This window comes from Girardinichthys multiradiatus, chromosome 13 (genome assembly GCF_021462225.1).
Source record: "Girardinichthys multiradiatus isolate DD_20200921_A chromosome 13, DD_fGirMul_XY1, whole genome shotgun sequence".
NCBI classification, from domain to species: domain Eukaryota; kingdom Metazoa; phylum Chordata; class Actinopteri; order Cyprinodontiformes; family Goodeidae; genus Girardinichthys; species Girardinichthys multiradiatus.
The window spans coordinates 15731106-15748260 of NC_061806.1; the positions used below are offsets into that span (position 1 = coordinate 15731106).

Consider the following 17155-nt stretch of genomic DNA (forward strand, 5'->3'; position numbering starts at 1 on the left):
AGCTTTTCCTTAAATGGGATGGTGTCATAAAACTCAAAAAAGGTTTTATTTAATTCATATTTTGTACTAGAGATGATCAACCTGCAGTCCATGCTAATTTAAAAAGCCCTTTAACTAAGCGCTGAGTTGCAGCTTAGCGTTTACATTTAGCCAATTGTGGTATTTTTACATTGTTTACAGATCATCTTTATCTTTTTTGTTCCAATTGTCTCAATGAGGTGCCCAAAATGGTGCGAGTTTAATTATTTAAAATGGGTTTGGGCTTCTTCAGTGCTTTTGTTACTGGTTGTTGTCAGCCAATCAGATGGGCAGTTAACAATTCAGAACAACTCAAGATGTATTTCCTGTCTTACTCACAGGAGTGTCCAACATGGAAACAAAAGGGCTTAAAGTACTTACTTGTATGTCTTGGGTTTATAAAAAAAAATAATAGCTTTGAATTACTTCACCAGTCAAAGCCACATTCTGGCTGCAACTAGATGGCGCTCCACAGGACTGATTTCCCTTTGAAGCTAAATATTGTGGGATTTTTATATAGAACGATCTTGTGACAACCCTACCAGGTACCACTGTACTACCATTGATGAATTCAGTCCCTATTCTCAAATGAAAACATTGGCCAGCAGCAACAAATTACACTCAGGTTTTAAAAGTTGCAATTTGCAAATCAGTACATGAAAAATACAATAATTTGCAGTACCCTGCAACGATAATAATGCCTCTTCAAACACAAACTTATATACGTGTTTCTGAAGATTTTTCTTCCTTTATCTTGCTCAACTTATACAGTCGTTTTTAAAATAGTCATTAGCTTTAACACTTATATCAGCAGTAGGACACAAAACAATAACTAGAAATCTTTGGACAATATGTACCCATTGAAAATATACCTTCAAGATTGCCCTTTTCTCAAAACCTGCTTTCACTCTTAGGTGAGTCGTTGCCATTAGCGACCTCCAATCAAATCCTGATTCACTTTACAGCCAAAGGCCAATCCAACTCCAGAGGATTTCATCTGGTCTACCAGGGTAAGTGTGGAGCACACAGTCACACTCCTGTATGGAGAGATATGTGAATTATTGACTGAATGAATTATCTTCTGCCATTGTTTAAGTTACTTGTGGGGATAAAGGTTGTGCTGAAGAGGGATTTCTATTTCCTGTTATTGTTGTTCTTAAACAACCCACTGTAGCAGTTGTGACATTTACCACAGATACCCAAAGGCAGAGTCAGCGCTTGAGAAAGTTTAATGGTTAAATAATTCAGTGCTGCATTTTTATTGTAAGTAAAATGATGGACTGCCAGCACAAAGGGAAGTTGTTTTTATTATTTATTGGGGTGGCTGGATTATACCTTGTAGTGTAAGAATTTTAACAAGAAATGCTTATTTTAATGTTGTGTATCTAACATAACTTACTAAAACCAATGCAATCCTATTTATTTGTTTTTCTTTTCATAGCTGTGCCAAGGACCAGTGCCACCCAGTGCAGTTCAGTGCCTGAGCCACGAAATGGCCGGCGCATGGGCAACAACTTTGCTGTCGGTAAAGTGGTCCGCTTTGAGTGCAGCCCAGGTTATGTGCTAGAGGGATCGAGTGCCATTGAATGTTTAACGGTCCCCAATGCCTTGGCGCAATGGAACAGCTCCATACCCAGCTGCATTGGTAGGAAATCAATGCTAAAAACAAACACATACGGGGACAGATACAGAATGTTTTGGAGCCTTTTTCACTTTCTCTCAGTTTCATAATTTTTTTGGTTTGTTAACCAACTTTCTATTTTTTGCTCAGTGTCTGGTTCTTATTTGATGCCCTTAGACCTAAAATCCTGTCTCCTCAGATGTGGGCTGCAGGGCATCACCTGTAGTGATACAGAGATATTTAGCCATTAGGCACAAGGGTGCAGGCCACGCCCAGGGTCAAGAATACACACAGATAGAAACACGCATATCAACATGGACACTATTTACAATGACATATGACACAAAAGCAGATGCTGTCACCAGTTGTGAATTTGGCACAAACAGCAGGAAAGGCTAATCTGATTAATATAAATGATCACCAGCAGAACTGGTGTTGGGTGCAAACTACATCACACTTTGTATGTTGTTATCGTTTGAGATTCAAGGGTGTACCCAGCAAGGCTTGCTCATTCTAAACTTGGAAACATCGGGAAATGGAAAGAGTGTGGTTCCACCATGAATGCTCAACACAGCACCCCCCACCATAAAACTTGGTGGCAGCACGATAGCATCATGCTTTGTTGATGCTATTCTTCAGCAGGGAGATGGAAGATGGATGAAGCCTAATAGAGCTAGAACTACAAAAGAGTATAGATTAGATCAAAACAGTCAAACAGTCAAAGTTCACGCCTAAATCCAATTCAGAATCCGTAACAAATTTTTTAAATAACTTAAAGCTGAATATAAATGCACACTACACTTTTCTATGTTTTTGTAAAATCAATGCATCTGTTTCTTCCACTTTACAATTACACTACTTCGTTCTCATTCTTGCTACAGTTCCGTGTGGAGGAAATCTGACCCATCGAACTGGCACCATCTTATCACCGGGCTACCCTGAACCTTACCTTAACAGCCTCAACTGTGTGTGGAAGATTAATGTTCCTGAAGGATCAGGGATCCAGGTTGGTTTGTTGACTTGTATTCTTAGTGTTGTCACACCTTTCCTGGATGAAATAATTGACAAATCAAAAATCTGCATTTATTTCACTTTCTGTATATCTTCACGTCACAAAAAGCACCTCAATATTTTCAACACAGAATTGACTGAACTAAATGAACATTTTGTGGATCTGTTTTATGACAGCAAGGATTGATTGGGTTTTAATGATGCCTATCAAAAGTAAAAGAAGTATAACATTGTTTTTGTGATGAAGTTTTAGAAATAGTTCTGCATTACGTGACACAACCCTCTCATGTTAGTTAGTTTTTGGATGCTTTTGACGTTCCAAAGCCCATTAATTAATCTACATTCATCTACATTCATACATACAATTTTAGTCTCTCTGGGTACAAGAAAGTAGCTAAAAATGTACCTTGCTTTGACTCAAAATGTAAATGTTCTAAAATTGATTTACCAGAAATTTGAGATTCCACAACCTGAAATAAATTGATGTGTCACTGCTTCTTCAATTATCTCACCTTCCTTTTCTGGGAGTTTATTCAGATTGCATATTGTTATTCTTTGCTATGTGTGTGATAGGAACCTGCTGGAACTTGGGCCAGGTCCCAGTGGATGTTCCTGGCAGAAAGATTTTTAGCCCATGTTTCAGCTTTTGTGTTTAATGACCTCAGTGCCATCCCTCAGCTATTAGCTCCCCCTCCTTAGCTCACTGTCTTTGCAGGTCAAATATACGAGACGGGCCACAGGCACACTTAGCATGCTGCTTTCTTCACAAACTCTGCTAAGGCTTAGATTTTAAATAAAGCAAAAGTCAGAACAGTTGAGTTACTATATTGACACTTTCACAAATTAAAACATAAATAAAAATGTTCATAACTACAGACTCTCTCCAGGTAAACATATGTTTTTTTTTCTGTTTTCATACACAGTATACAATGGCTCCCTACACTTGCTTGTTCCTTTTTCACTTTCCTTGCATTGGCCTCTCTCACCATTGCTCTATTCTATCAGCTACCAGAAACACATTAGATTGGAGTGTCTCAATCCAGAAGAGAACTTAGAGAAGTGAGGTGCCTTGTTGGCACATTTGCTGCGGCCCCCTAATGAAAGATCAATCTGTGATCTGCCTCGTCTCTCCAGGAACCCAGTGCACCAGAGCCCCTGCAGCCTCTTTAATTGGCTCATATCCGATCTATAACCATCACAGGTAGCTGAGAAGGCAGAGGAATGGCTGTGTGAGACGAACTGAAAGTGAGGCTTGGAGGAAGTGTAAAAATGAGGGATGACAGAGAATACTGCATGAGTGAATATGTATTTTAGACCAATGTCTAAGGGTAAATTTACAGTTGCTGACACAGCATGATTGATTTAAAATATTCATTTTAATCTGTTGCTCATGCAGTTTTCCCAGATTTCAGGTGGCCATTAAATTTGGTCAGAACCCATCAAATATAGGTTTGAGTCCTTCATTTGGGCAACTATTGGGAGCACTAAGACTGCAGTTTCTTTCAGAGAGTGTACATTTTTTGTGATCCAAGATAGCTTTCAGCAAAGTTATGCTCGGTTTGCTTTTCTTTGAAAAAACTGTTTTGCATTAAATGCAGCTGTCAGTGGTCCTTTAAAATCTAGTGCCTACAATGCCAACACAGCTCATCCAGGTGATCCTCGAACTAAGAAACTAAGAGTAGAGCAAGTCATTATATTACCTTCCTTGTTAGTCACATGTCTAATTCTTTGTATGAGATTCTTTCTGTACTTAAATATCTGGTACTCAGTGATTCTGTTGAGCAATCCTGTAGTAAAGAAGGAATGAGAAAAGATTGATCTCTTTTTATTTGTGAGGATCTGTCATTTATGTAAAAGTGTTTTAGAGGTTGCATGCCTCCCAGTCTGATGTTAGAACAGATTCCAACAAAATAACTTCTGAAGCTGTTGCACATACATTTATATATTCTCTCAACCTCAATGATCTTAAGCAAGAGCTTTTGCGTATTTGCTTGCTTTTTTGACTATACCATTTCTGATCTATGCCCTAAATCGAATCACTCTTTTTGTTATTAAACTATTGCTTACTTTTTCTCATAGATCCAAGTAATCAGCTTTGTCACTGAGCAAAATTGGGATTCACTGGAGGTCTTTGATGGAGGTGACAACACTGACACACTGCTTGGCAGCTTCTCAGGTACGGTTAAATGTGTGTATAGTTTAGGTGAACCCCAATTCTGTAGCATGCTATATAGTATACCAGTCAGGTTTCACAAAGTAGGAGTACACAATCATTCCTAATAAAGAAATATACAAATAACTATTGTGACATGAATCTCATTGTTTCTTTTTTAATTATTTTTAAATGTACAGCTTTTCCGAAACAATGTTACATTTCCGCAAGATTTCTTTTATCTGGAAAGATTTGTATATAAAGTACCTTAAATAATTATTACCTCTAAGCTTTATTTTACATTTCTCATTTTGCAACCACAAACTTAATTTTAATTTGTAATAGATGTTATGTGACAGCCCAACAAAAAGTAGTGCATAATCTCTAAGTTAAAGAAAATATTTCTACTGTGTTTAAAATGACAAATAAACCTGCTGTATAGCTCAAGGTGGAAAATCTGCCTGTAGGACAACTATAAGTCATACACGCTACAAATTTTAAGTTTCTGGAAGTGAAAAAAGGTGTTATAAGAATGATTTTTATTTTATTTTATTTTTTATTTACTATGAGTTGTGTAAGGGCTACAGTAAGCATGTAGGTAAAAGTGCTCTGGTCAGGTGAGACCAAAGCAGAAAGTTTGGCCTGTATTCAACATTCTAGCTGTGACAGAAAGCTAAGACCGCATATCCCCTTACTCAAGGGGAAACATTAGGGGTGGCAGAAAATGTTCTGTGGGGATACTTTTCTTCAGCAGGGAAAGGGAAGCCAGTCAGAGTTCTTGGGAGGATGGGTGGAGTCAAATACTGGGAGATCCTTGAAGATAATTTACATTATTATAGGGAGCAAAGCCCTTGAGATTAGGGCAATGGTTTAATTTCCAACAAGAACACAGCCCTAAACCTTCAACCAGATCTACACAAGAACGATTTAGATAAAGGCACATTCATGTGTTTTAATGACCTGGACACCATACACAAGTAAGTCTAATTGAGAATATTTGTGTGTATGTGTGACACATACATACTACTTTGTGTTGGCTTTCACATTTAATCCAAGTGAAGTACATTTAAGTTTGTGAAAAAGTTTAAGGGGCACACATACTTTTGAAAGGCACTCAATACATTATATGGAGTCAGTTATGCATATACATTCTAACAAAAAATAACCCACAAACTGAAGTGAACAAATGTAAAAAGGTCTGTCTTTTCAGCTGTTTGCCAGTGACATATGCAGTTTGTCATGGTCAGTTTATGGAGGAGATTGCATTGCTAAACTCCACTATTAATCTTATCTACTAGGTACAACGGTTCCAGCCCTTCTAAACAGCACCTCGAACCAACTCTACCTTCACTTCTTCTCAGATATTAGTGTGTCTGCTGCTGGATTCAGGCTGGAATACAAAAGTAAGTTGAAGCACAAGGTCATTCCAATTAAACATCAAACATTAGTTTGTATTGTAGAATACATGCATGTATTTTTGAAGGATGCATTAATGTCATCACTTTTTCCTTAAAATCTCTTACATGAATCATATTATTCTTTCTGTATTTTTCTTGGTCTCATCAGCGGTGTCTTTGACCAACTGCCCAGAACCTGTAGTTCCTATGAATGGTATTAAGATTGGGGAGCGTCTTCAGATGAATAACGTGGTGTCTTTTCACTGTGAACCTGGCTATACTCTACAGGTAAGATTGGCTTTCAAATGGAGTTCAGTCACAAATGACCTTAAAAGCCACATTGATGCTTTTGTGGAGTTTTCAATGTCGTCCCTGGCAGCTTTGCTTTTCAGTTGTCTGTTAAATCTGTAAGGACATTTTACTGTACCTTATAAGTACAAATGTTGAGGAGATGTAACAAATGAACTGGTATGTCATGCCTGGATTTTAATTTACGGTATTTCAGTTTTGTTCCCATTATCTATTCCTTTGTTCAACCTATTCGAAAGGTAATATCTGATTTTAAATGCAGTCTTGGTAAAACCCGCCTATACACACTAAGGTTTGACCTTTTAGAGCACAACAAATCTTTATGAGACCCTAAAATTAAATCACTAATTCCATCACTAAAAGGTTGTCATTGACTCCACCAAATCTAAGCAAAATGCTGCTGTAGGATGTCATAAGTGGAGTGCAGATTTGTTACTTTCTTTTGAGTTAACAGGATATCTGGGACTACAAATCAAATGAGCATGATTAATTGAAAGAAACAAGTGTGAGCATCTTTATAACAGCTTGAGTTTCTGTAGTTCTGATTTTGTGCATTCTGGTTTGTGTGGGCACACATCATAGAGGAAAATATTAGAAACCATAATATTTTTATACCTCAGTTTACCTTTATACTATGAATTGATCCACCCTAACTGCATGTGAACAAACCATAAGACTTCCAGAACAATGTCCTTTAGACATACACATCCAAAGTGGATATGTATTTGTGCTACAAAACAATAAATAAACTTTAATACCTTAATACAGCCACCTTGTTTACCAAAATAATCTACTTTGCAATTGAGACTGAGCAGATATTATTCAGCAGAACAGTGAAAATAATGGAAGCAATAGAACAGAATAGAGTTGACCTTTTATTTTTCATTCAATGGGGAAGCACACAGATACACATGTAAATTGGTAATGATAATAAATAAAAATGAATTGGTTTCTGCTTGACTTTATTCATGGGATGAAGTTGATGTTTTTTCACACACACCTTTAACTTTTAGCCTTGGCGGCTGTCAAAGAAATGGTTTATTGCACCATCTTATTGTGCACCCGAGGTGGTATTTACTTTGAAGACCACGGAAGGATCATTAGCAAAGTCTCAATGGCTTTAATGTGGTGTTAAATTCTGGACTGCGGTAAGCAGGCATTAGAAGTCTCCTTACTGCAGGTTTCGAAAATTAAGCTTTTTATTTTACTTCAGCTTTTACCCTCCACCTGGTTTTTAATCCATTGCTGCTACCACATTACAAAGCTTTTGGCAACCAGGCAATATGACTACATACAAAGTGCTGAGACTATCACAAGACAACGGCAATGCACATGAGCTGTTTGCAATGAAGGAGCAAAGAGGAAGATTGTATTAAATTGAATTAACATAAGACAACAGCTGGGCACCCTCAAACAGCTTTTTGAAAAACGGAAGAAAAAATATCTAATGCTTAGAACCGAGCAACTATAAATTTTAACTGAGTTGAATATTGAAACTGAATAAATGATAAACATATGAATAAATAATTATCCCCAACATCAAAGCCAAATCTTTTTTACACTCTTGTTTTGCTTGTTTTTGAGTTGAGGAATAAGGGCATTTTGGTGTTTTACCACCAGCAATGTCAGGGACACCATCGGTAGGCTGAGATTCACCAGATGGTGAATCTGTGTGCACGATGTACAAGATTAAAACGAAGTTGTTCCATAGTACCAAATATGTTAATAAAATTATATTTCAAATATCTTGTATTATTGGTGGATGTTTTTAGGAATATTCATGGTTTTGTGTCTTTACTACTTTGAAGAGCTCAATTTTTTGACTTCAATCATCAGAGATTAGAAAGTCCTGTAATAATGGATTTTCCTGCCTTTGATTATAAATCATTAAGTCTGATCTTAAATCAGGTAGAAGATATAAATAGCACAGATATAGAGAAAATTAAGGTATTATTCCTCAAGCTATTAGGAACACTTCTAGCAGTAGGCTCATTCAAATAGATGCAATTGCAACAGTTCAAAGACACCAAAATCAGTATGAGCAATAAAGCATTTTTGCGTTATTGCTTTACTTCCTCTTAGTGTTACTATACACACATTCTCAGAAAAGTCAGGTTCAAAATTCTGCCTTTGTTGAAAATGGGACCATTATTATCTCTGTTGCAGATCTTCAAAATTTTGAGAAAATTGTAGCTTTTTGAATGTGACAATGTGCACTGAGTCTGTAAATGTTTCCTCTTTGATCATCTCGAAATGCATATGAAGCTGCAATATTTTATGACACATTGGATGGATCCCATAATAAAGTCATCAAAGATGGTCATCTGGAGAAGGGTAGCTGGCTCAAATAATTACAGCAACAGATGAGTGACAGTAGGAAGAGAAGCATAACTATTTTTTTGTGTATTAACATGGATTATCCTTGCAGGGGAATTCTCACATCACCTGTATGCCTGGAACCGTCAGACGATGGAACTATCCACCTCCCCTCTGCATTGGTAAAACACCTTTGTTTTTCTTTCAAATAAGTAACATTGTGAAACCCAACTTTGTTAGTCTGTGAACCATACAATGGTTTGCTAAAATATTGAGATCCCTTTAACTTTTTAGTAGATTTTGGAACATTACAACTCCTAAATTCAATGTAGTTTATTGGAATTGTATGTAAAAGACCATCTCAAAGTAGGACATATTTGTTAAGTAGAAGGAAAAAGATATAGGTTTTTCAAATAAAAACCTGAAAAATGTGGTCTGCATTCATATTTAGCTCTCTTTACTCTGACAAACCTAAATGAAAAAAAAAAAAGTGTGCAGCCAGTTGCCTTCAGAAGTCCCCTAATTAGTGTAACTTGAGTAAAACACCTACCAAGACCTGGCCAGTCACTTAAACTGACAGGCCAGGCAAGGAGAGCATTCATCAGAGAAGCAGCCTTGGGGTAAGTGTGGAGGAGCTGCAGATGTCCATTGCTAAGGTGTGAGAATTTGTTAAGAGGAAAACTTAAATGCTTTCCTACACAAATCTGGCTTTTATGGTAAAGTGTCACAGAAAGGGAGCTACTGTATAAGTGTTCCTGGCTGCAGTTGGCCAAAAGCCATGTAGCTGACATGGCAAACGTGTAAAAGAAGGTACTATAATCAGCTGAGACCAAAATGGAACATTTTGGCCTACAAACAAAACATGTTTGACTGAAAGAGAGGAATCTACATCACCGTGAAACAAAAGTGGGACCAAGTCATTGTTTTGCAAGTCAAACGTAGATCTCAATTTATTCTACACAAGTACCAAGTAAAGTCACAAGTCCCAAATTGAATCCAAAGTCAAGACATGCAAGTCTTAAACTTTATATTTTGAGGCTGACTCGATTTCAAATCACAGGACTCAAGTCCACACCTCTGCCCTTGTTGTCAGCCTCATGCTGTGGGGATATTTTTCTATAGTAGGGACAGGGACGTCTGTCAGAGTTGCTGGAAAGATGGTTGGACCTAAATACAGGGCAAAACCTGAGGGTGCAGAACATCTGAGTCCTGGGCAGATATTCTGGAATTTCAGCAGCACAATAACCGTAAACATACCGCCAGAGCTACAATGGAATATTTTAGATCAAAGCATATTTATGCACTCTATCCAGTTTCCATTACCTTACGCAATTTGCAAAAAATACATTTAAAAAAGTTTAGTTTCTAAAGATACAAAGCTAATAGAGATATACCCCAAATGACCTACAGCTGTGATTGCGTCTAAAGGTGGTTCTACAAAGCATTAACCCCCTCTGGGTCTGGACACAAATACACATCATACTTCACCTTAATTCAAACTTTTTGAAAACCATGTATTGTTGTCCTTCCACTGCTCGATTATGCTGTTCATGTTAATCTATCAGCCAAGACCCTAAAGTCTGTGGCAGTAACATGTTTAATAATTATATTTTTTTTGCAAGGACTGTAACCTCATCAGGTGAGATACATTCACCACCACAGTCTTATGGTATGAATGCCTAGAGCAAGATAGCATGCGCAAATGCTCATCAGTATAGTTACAAAAACAATAGCACCAGCCAGTATAGGATAATAATTTTAAACTGGAGAACATGAACATATTTTATAAGTGAATGCTACTTTATAACCATGGCTTATACTCTATGGTAAAGACACGCCATCAGGTCTCATTTACCATGACACCCGCATCAGTATCCTCTCTGTGTCTCTTTTGATTATCTGCTTCACTAAGTTCCCTTGTATAGATTTGCCATCCTTTAATTGATAGATTTGGATATCCGACTTATTCAATTTTCCGAATTTCTATCTTTCTTTTAAATTGTTCTGACAAAAATCACACATGACAAAGATTTCATGCCACACACGCATCCACACCTTATAGCCACCGGTTTGTGTTTCTTTTTCCATCTATAGCTTTAAAATGAATGTAGCATTTTAACCTTGAAAACTGAGTGAATCCAATGAAAGAAACTGTATTAGGTTCCCACTCGCCTTTGTAAAGTGTTTCTGTCTGTGAAATAGCCTTGACAAATGAGCTGTGCTTATTGGAACAACCTACTATTGCCTAATTAGTTCCATCTCAACACTGTGATTGGATGCAACAGGAGGAAGATTCATCTTGTTTACAGGCATCAGCAGTTTTCTGATTACAACTGGCTTCTACAGGATAGTGTTTAACCCTTCACTTACTCTCTTTCAGAAACACACTAGTACAGCCCCCATTTAACCCATTTTTCCTCCTCCACTGATGTCTGTCCATTTGTTGTCCCATTTACTTCTTAATCTAATGTATTGTATGTACATTATTCTATGACAACAGCTATCTCTCACTTCCATAGTTAGTCAAATGTCTTGCTTTTTTTTCCCCACTTTCCATTCATTCTTTTTAAATTAATTCATTAGATTAGGTGCAGGATCTGAGAGCAGAAGATATTCATTCTTAAGAGTCCTGCAAGTACTTAATTTTCACAGATGTACTCATTTAGAAAACTCTCTTTATTTATAGAGGTAGTGTTCTAAAGATCAGATTGTATTTTAAAGCAAAAACATAACTTATTTGTTTTCTTTTTTTCTTATTTACTTTCCTTTTATGCAACTGTGTTTCAATAGCCTCCATAGATTCACCCTCTTACCTTACTGGGGGTGTCTGAGTTCCCCTGGGATTCCGGGGAATCTGTTGTCTGGGGTCCCTGGTAGGATCTGCTATGGCAAATTGGTTTTAGTATAGGGGTCAGACTAAGAGCGATTCAAAAATCTTGATTATACCTGACCACGTTATTAGGCAAACTCCACCCAGAATCATTAGACCGGGGCCCCCTCCTACAGCTAGACCCGAGGGGGAGCTCGCCATTGAGTGACTGGTGGTTGAGCCTTGTCTTCTAAGGTCTAGCTAGGTACAGCCCAAAAACAGGACCCACATCATGGGGCCCACCACCTAGGGGAAGAAAAGTCAAGATCGGGTTCAGCCTGAGCTGGGTGGAAGGCGAGTCCATGGCCTCAGGCATGTTGATTTCCAGTATCACAATGTGGCTTTTGGGAGATAGAATTGAATTCAGTTCAATTCATCAAAGTTCAAAGTTTTTTTTAGTGAGTGACAGTGTCACCTCTTTGCATTGGGATCCCCCACAATAAGTTGTAGAATATCACTGGGGAATGGAATGCCTGGGTTTCACCCATGGACCTGTTGCCCATGCAACCTAAAAAAAAAACAATGTTCATTTGCTTTATTATTTTGTTTTAAATGTGTGTTTTACCTCCAGTGTACCTTGGTGTTTAAAATGTTTTTATTGTTTGTCGATGTTTAATTGCTTGTTTACTTTTTAATAAGTGTGAGTGTTTGTGTATTGTGCAGTTCTGTGTAAGCAAGATAGCAGTTTTGTTGTATGTGATACATACAATAAAGGCATTCAATTCAATTCAATTGATTGTGATAACAAGACACATAAACGTACACTGTCAAACAAGGCACTATGTTAGACCAGAATATATTAATGTAATACTATTCAAATGTTAAAGTCTGTTTATTTGTTTATTTTTGCAAATTCTAATTAAATGCTTTTTGTGGACTCCGATAGCACAATGTGGTGGAATCCGGGAGGAGATGGAGGGAATGATTCTCAGTCCTGGTTTCCCTGGAAACTACCCTAGCAACAGTGACTGCACCTGGAGAATATACCTGCCAGTCAGTTATGGTGAGCATCTTTATTGACTTTTAGAGCATATTAAATTGACTGATCCAGAACCTATAGAAGGCAATTATTGATGTATTTTCAAGATTACATGCAGGAGGACTGGATTTCAGTTTCTAATTCTAATTTTTTTTTCTCAATAATAATTTTCTTCCCTATTTGTCTCAGGAGCCCACATACAGTTCCTGAACTTCTCAACAGAGGCCAACCACGATTTCCTAGAAATACGCAATGGGCCCCTTGATACCAGTGCTGTTATTGGTCGATTCAGTGGCCAGGATATTCCATCATCTCTTCTCACTACCTCCCACGAGACCACAGTTTATTTCCACAGTGACCACTCGCAGAACAAACCAGGTTTCAGGTTTGAGTACCAAGGTAATAACTCAAACGAGATCAATGTGATCAACATGTACAAAATATCTAATCAAAGGAGTTACAATTTGTCTTTTGATTTTCTTTGACAAAATGCACCCCCAGTTGCTTTCTATGAGATCTTTAAAAAATGCTAAGTACTAATTAACCCAAAATAGTCATTAAAGAATACATTGACAATGTCTTACAATTCTAAAGTGCCCAATTTTTTCACATTTTGTGATATTGCAAACACAAACTTGACTGTATTTTATTGAGACTTTACATGTGACAGACTGACAAAAAGAAAATAATACACAGTTTTCAAAATGTGTTACAAAAAAATATTTGAAAAGTTTGACTTATTTTGTGTTGCTAGTGGCCTTTATTCATTAATAGCTTGACCAGATGAAGGGCATTGAACACATATGTGTTGAGAACTATAGCCTCCAAATTACCATTATTTTTTTTGCAAAAATTACTCAAGCTCAACCAGATCAGATAGAGAACGCCTGTGAGCAGCGGTTTCCAAGTCTTTTCAGATGTAGATGTTGACTGGGCCATTCTAACACATGCATATGCTTTCATTTAAACCTCTCTGTTGTATCTTACGGCTTTATTTTTGTGGTATACTACTGCTGGAAGGTAAACCTCTACTTTTCAAATTAATGCTCTTCCTGGCCAACCTGCAAGTATAGCTGGACAGCTACGTATATTGTGGTATGTCTTGATTTCATTTAAGGATATCAGAGTATGGAGGGGTTCTTTTGGTCCATTACAATAAAGTCCAAATACGTTGAAGTTTGTGGTTGTATGTGGATGAAATGTGAAACAAAGTTGAAGAGTCTTAAACTCTTTTCCAAGGCATTGTTCTTTACATTGATGTTTTATTGAGTGTTTCTGACTTTATCTTAAAGCTGGCACTAAACACACATAGACAGTTGATTTTCGATTTCTATAAATATCTGAAGACAAAAATGTTTGAGCCGTGAACGAAGGCGTCACTGTGTGTTAATTAAAGGCTTTCATTTCATATCCCCATTAAGCAAATTGCCCTTATCTAAATGTGCAACAGGCTACCAAACTTAGTATTTTAGAGATTCAAAAAGCGTGCCATCAAATCGAAAGGTAGCATTGTTCATTTACATAATTATGTGCAAATTAGCATATAAATCAAGCTTTGTATTTGCAAATTCCCTCTTTCTGCAGTATTTGCATGAGTTATCTTCCACAAAGGGAAGCTTCGATCCATAGAAATCAAATCCTTTAGTCATTTTATTCCCCTGCCATCAAGGCTCACTGCTTGCTCAACTCATCTATCCTAAAGGGGAAAAAATGACAATTATTTACCTTCAGTACCTCTAGTAAGTGCATCATACTCCAGCAGCACAATTCAAACGTGCCTCTGGTGTTTTTATTTCTCCTTAAACTCTCCTGGCTGAGGAGGAGAGAAAGTTGAAAGGAGAGAAACTGGAACGACAGTGACTATGGTTGATGGGGAATTGGATCACGGCGATTCTTAAACCCACAGGAATTTAGGAAGCTGTCTCATCTGCTCATTAGATATGAACTGGGATTTACTCTAAAATGATTGTAACAAAAGGACTACTCATTTTCATCTTTGCTCTACTCTGAAAATATTTGAGCTTAACAATATTAAAAGAAGAATGAATAAATGGGTATGAATCCTCAAATTTTTTAAGTGATCAAAAATTTTGGAACTGGTGACTGTCAGTTGTTTTTGTTCCCACACAGGTGTCTTGTTAATGTATACTTGTAAAAAAAACATCAATGTTAAGGTTTCAGCTTCAGGTTTACATGTACAGGTGATAGTTGTGGTTAAAACCAACAAAAGCATTGAGATCAGAGACCTGCCTGTAGGATAAAACCAACCAAATTTGAAAATGAAAGGTCATCGCAGAACCTTTGGCCTTTGAGTAATAGAATTATTTGGGATTTATAGTCAGGAAAAACACACTTGATGAGTTTGTTGGTCCAGCCAGTAGACCAAAAAAACTGGAAAATGCAGACAAAAATTAAAATAAACTCTCAGTGATATCACTAACAAAATCCGGAACAAATCTTAAAAATATAGGGTTTTCCAAGTCTGGATAAGTATGGAAAACAAAAACAAATTCCCACTTTTTTCTTTATTCCATTATGCAAAGGATAACAACTTGAGTTCCAGAAAAACAAGAGGAATTTCAAAAAATGTTTTGCTTAATGTCTTTCTTCGTCCTTTATTTTTTACATCAAACCTTACGTTTTTGCATAACTCATTGCCATGTTGGAGTTTTTGCCATTGAACGAAGTCTAAGATAAATGCAAATTCGTTCAAAGATTTAAGAAATGCCCGTTTTACGTATTTTTGGCCGCTTAGATCAAGGTTTTAAAGTGGAATTGTAGCTCTTAAATTGGAGCCGGTTCAGATGCCAAAACAAAGCTTTAACAATCTTGTTTTTTGGACCTTTACAAACAAAGTATAGGAACTGTATTGTGAAAGGATATTTACCTATTGTACAATGATCCAGGCCAGATTTTACAAGTCCTGAATCATAGGTTTTGAAACAGAGCTGACTTAATTTTGTTCTTTTTCCTAAGAATCTGTGAAATAGCCCTTTACTACACTGTTGTAATTTAATGGAAAATTTGCTGGTAATAAAATAAAATTAGCAATTAAATTGATGAGTAAATCCATTCAGCAAAACAGTGCTAAACACACTGGAAAAATAACCTAGAGGTGTATCAAGAGCAAAAAATAACAAGTCTTAGCCTGACACAACTTAAGTTTATTTACCATTAATATTGTATAAAGTAACGTTACTATATGTTTTGCTTTGTTTAAAAGAAATCAGGTTTTATTAAATTAGGAATGATGATTCAAATAAATAATATAATTTACCCGTTTTTGCTTCAGCATATGAGCTACAGGAATGCCCAGATCCAGAGCCTTTCCATTATGGTGTGGTGGTTGGTGCAGGCTTTAATGTGGGCCAATCCATTTCTTTTGAGTGTCTGCCTGGATATCTACTGATGGGACACTCCATCCTCACCTGTGAGCATGGCACCACCCGCAACTGGGACCACCCATTTCCTCGCTGCGAAGGTAGGTCACGAAAAATTTGCTCCAATACCTTGGTAGTATTGAAATATGTTGTATTTATAAATAAAAAAATATGGTAAAATAATTCCAGACATGCATGAATGCAAGACTAAACTCATTACATGATAACTCCCTGTTAGGAATTTATAGAGCTTTTCATCATCAGTGTAAAATGCAGCCATGGAGATAATGATTATCTATTATGAATAATGTAATTAAAGTGAGTTATTATCCCCTATTAATGAGGGAAAGTAGTCTTTAATGAAAATCAATACCATACTAAAGAGTAGCAGAGACAAATAAAAGATGAATAAAAGAGGGCCTAAATTGAAGAGGAAAAGTAATGGGTGTTCTTTCTTTTGCCGTGTCCTTGACACACATTCTCACGCTCCAGCTGTCGATTATTCAATAAGGCTGGCAAAATTACATACGGAGGTGATGGGCATGACAGTGGAACTTTGAATTGTGGAGCAGGGAGATAAATGGAAGTGAGCAAAGGAGCAACAGATAAAAAAGCACAGAGAGCAGGAGATAGTTTATTCTCAAAGCTGTTTTCTTGAATCAGGACCTTCACAGCATCCACACAGTTTGACTCAAAAACTCCATATACTAAACTACCATATACACAAGTCAGGCTTGTTAATTTAAACATATATGTTATCAAATATTTTTCAGGTTGCATTAATACATTTATAGACTCAAAATATGGATCACTGTGTTTCTTTTAAAAGTAATGGTTTCGAAGTTTTAACAACCCCACTTGACCCTACAGCAGTAAAACCATATACAGGTCCTTCTCAAAAAATTAGCATATTGTGATAAAGTTAATTATTTTCTATAATGTAATGATGAAAATTTAACAATCATATATTTTAGATTCATTGCACACTAACTGAAATATTTCAGGTATTTTATTGTCTTAATACGGATGATTTTGGCATACAGCTCATGAAAACCCAAAATTCCTATCTCACAAAATTAGCATATTTCATCCGACCAATAAAA

General features: G+C 36.8%; 1 protein-coding gene across 1 annotated transcript in view; it reads left to right on the top strand.

Annotated features, from left to right (window-relative positions):
• The window catches only part of csmd2 (CUB and Sushi multiple domains 2), a 358433-nt gene that overhangs the window by 264182 nt on the left and 77096 nt on the right, over positions 1-17155 (top strand). The window contains exons 34-43 of the mRNA XM_047382994.1: positions 933-1028; positions 1460-1663; positions 2521-2645; positions 4730-4826; positions 6101-6205; positions 6369-6487; positions 8937-9006; positions 12580-12696; positions 12862-13071; positions 15965-16153. Coding sequence (XP_047238950.1) covers positions 933-1028; positions 1460-1663; positions 2521-2645; positions 4730-4826; positions 6101-6205; positions 6369-6487; positions 8937-9006; positions 12580-12696; positions 12862-13071; positions 15965-16153 — 1332 coding nt within the window. The remainder of the gene's footprint in view (positions 1-932; positions 1029-1459; positions 1664-2520; positions 2646-4729; positions 4827-6100; positions 6206-6368; positions 6488-8936; positions 9007-12579; positions 12697-12861; positions 13072-15964; positions 16154-17155) is intronic.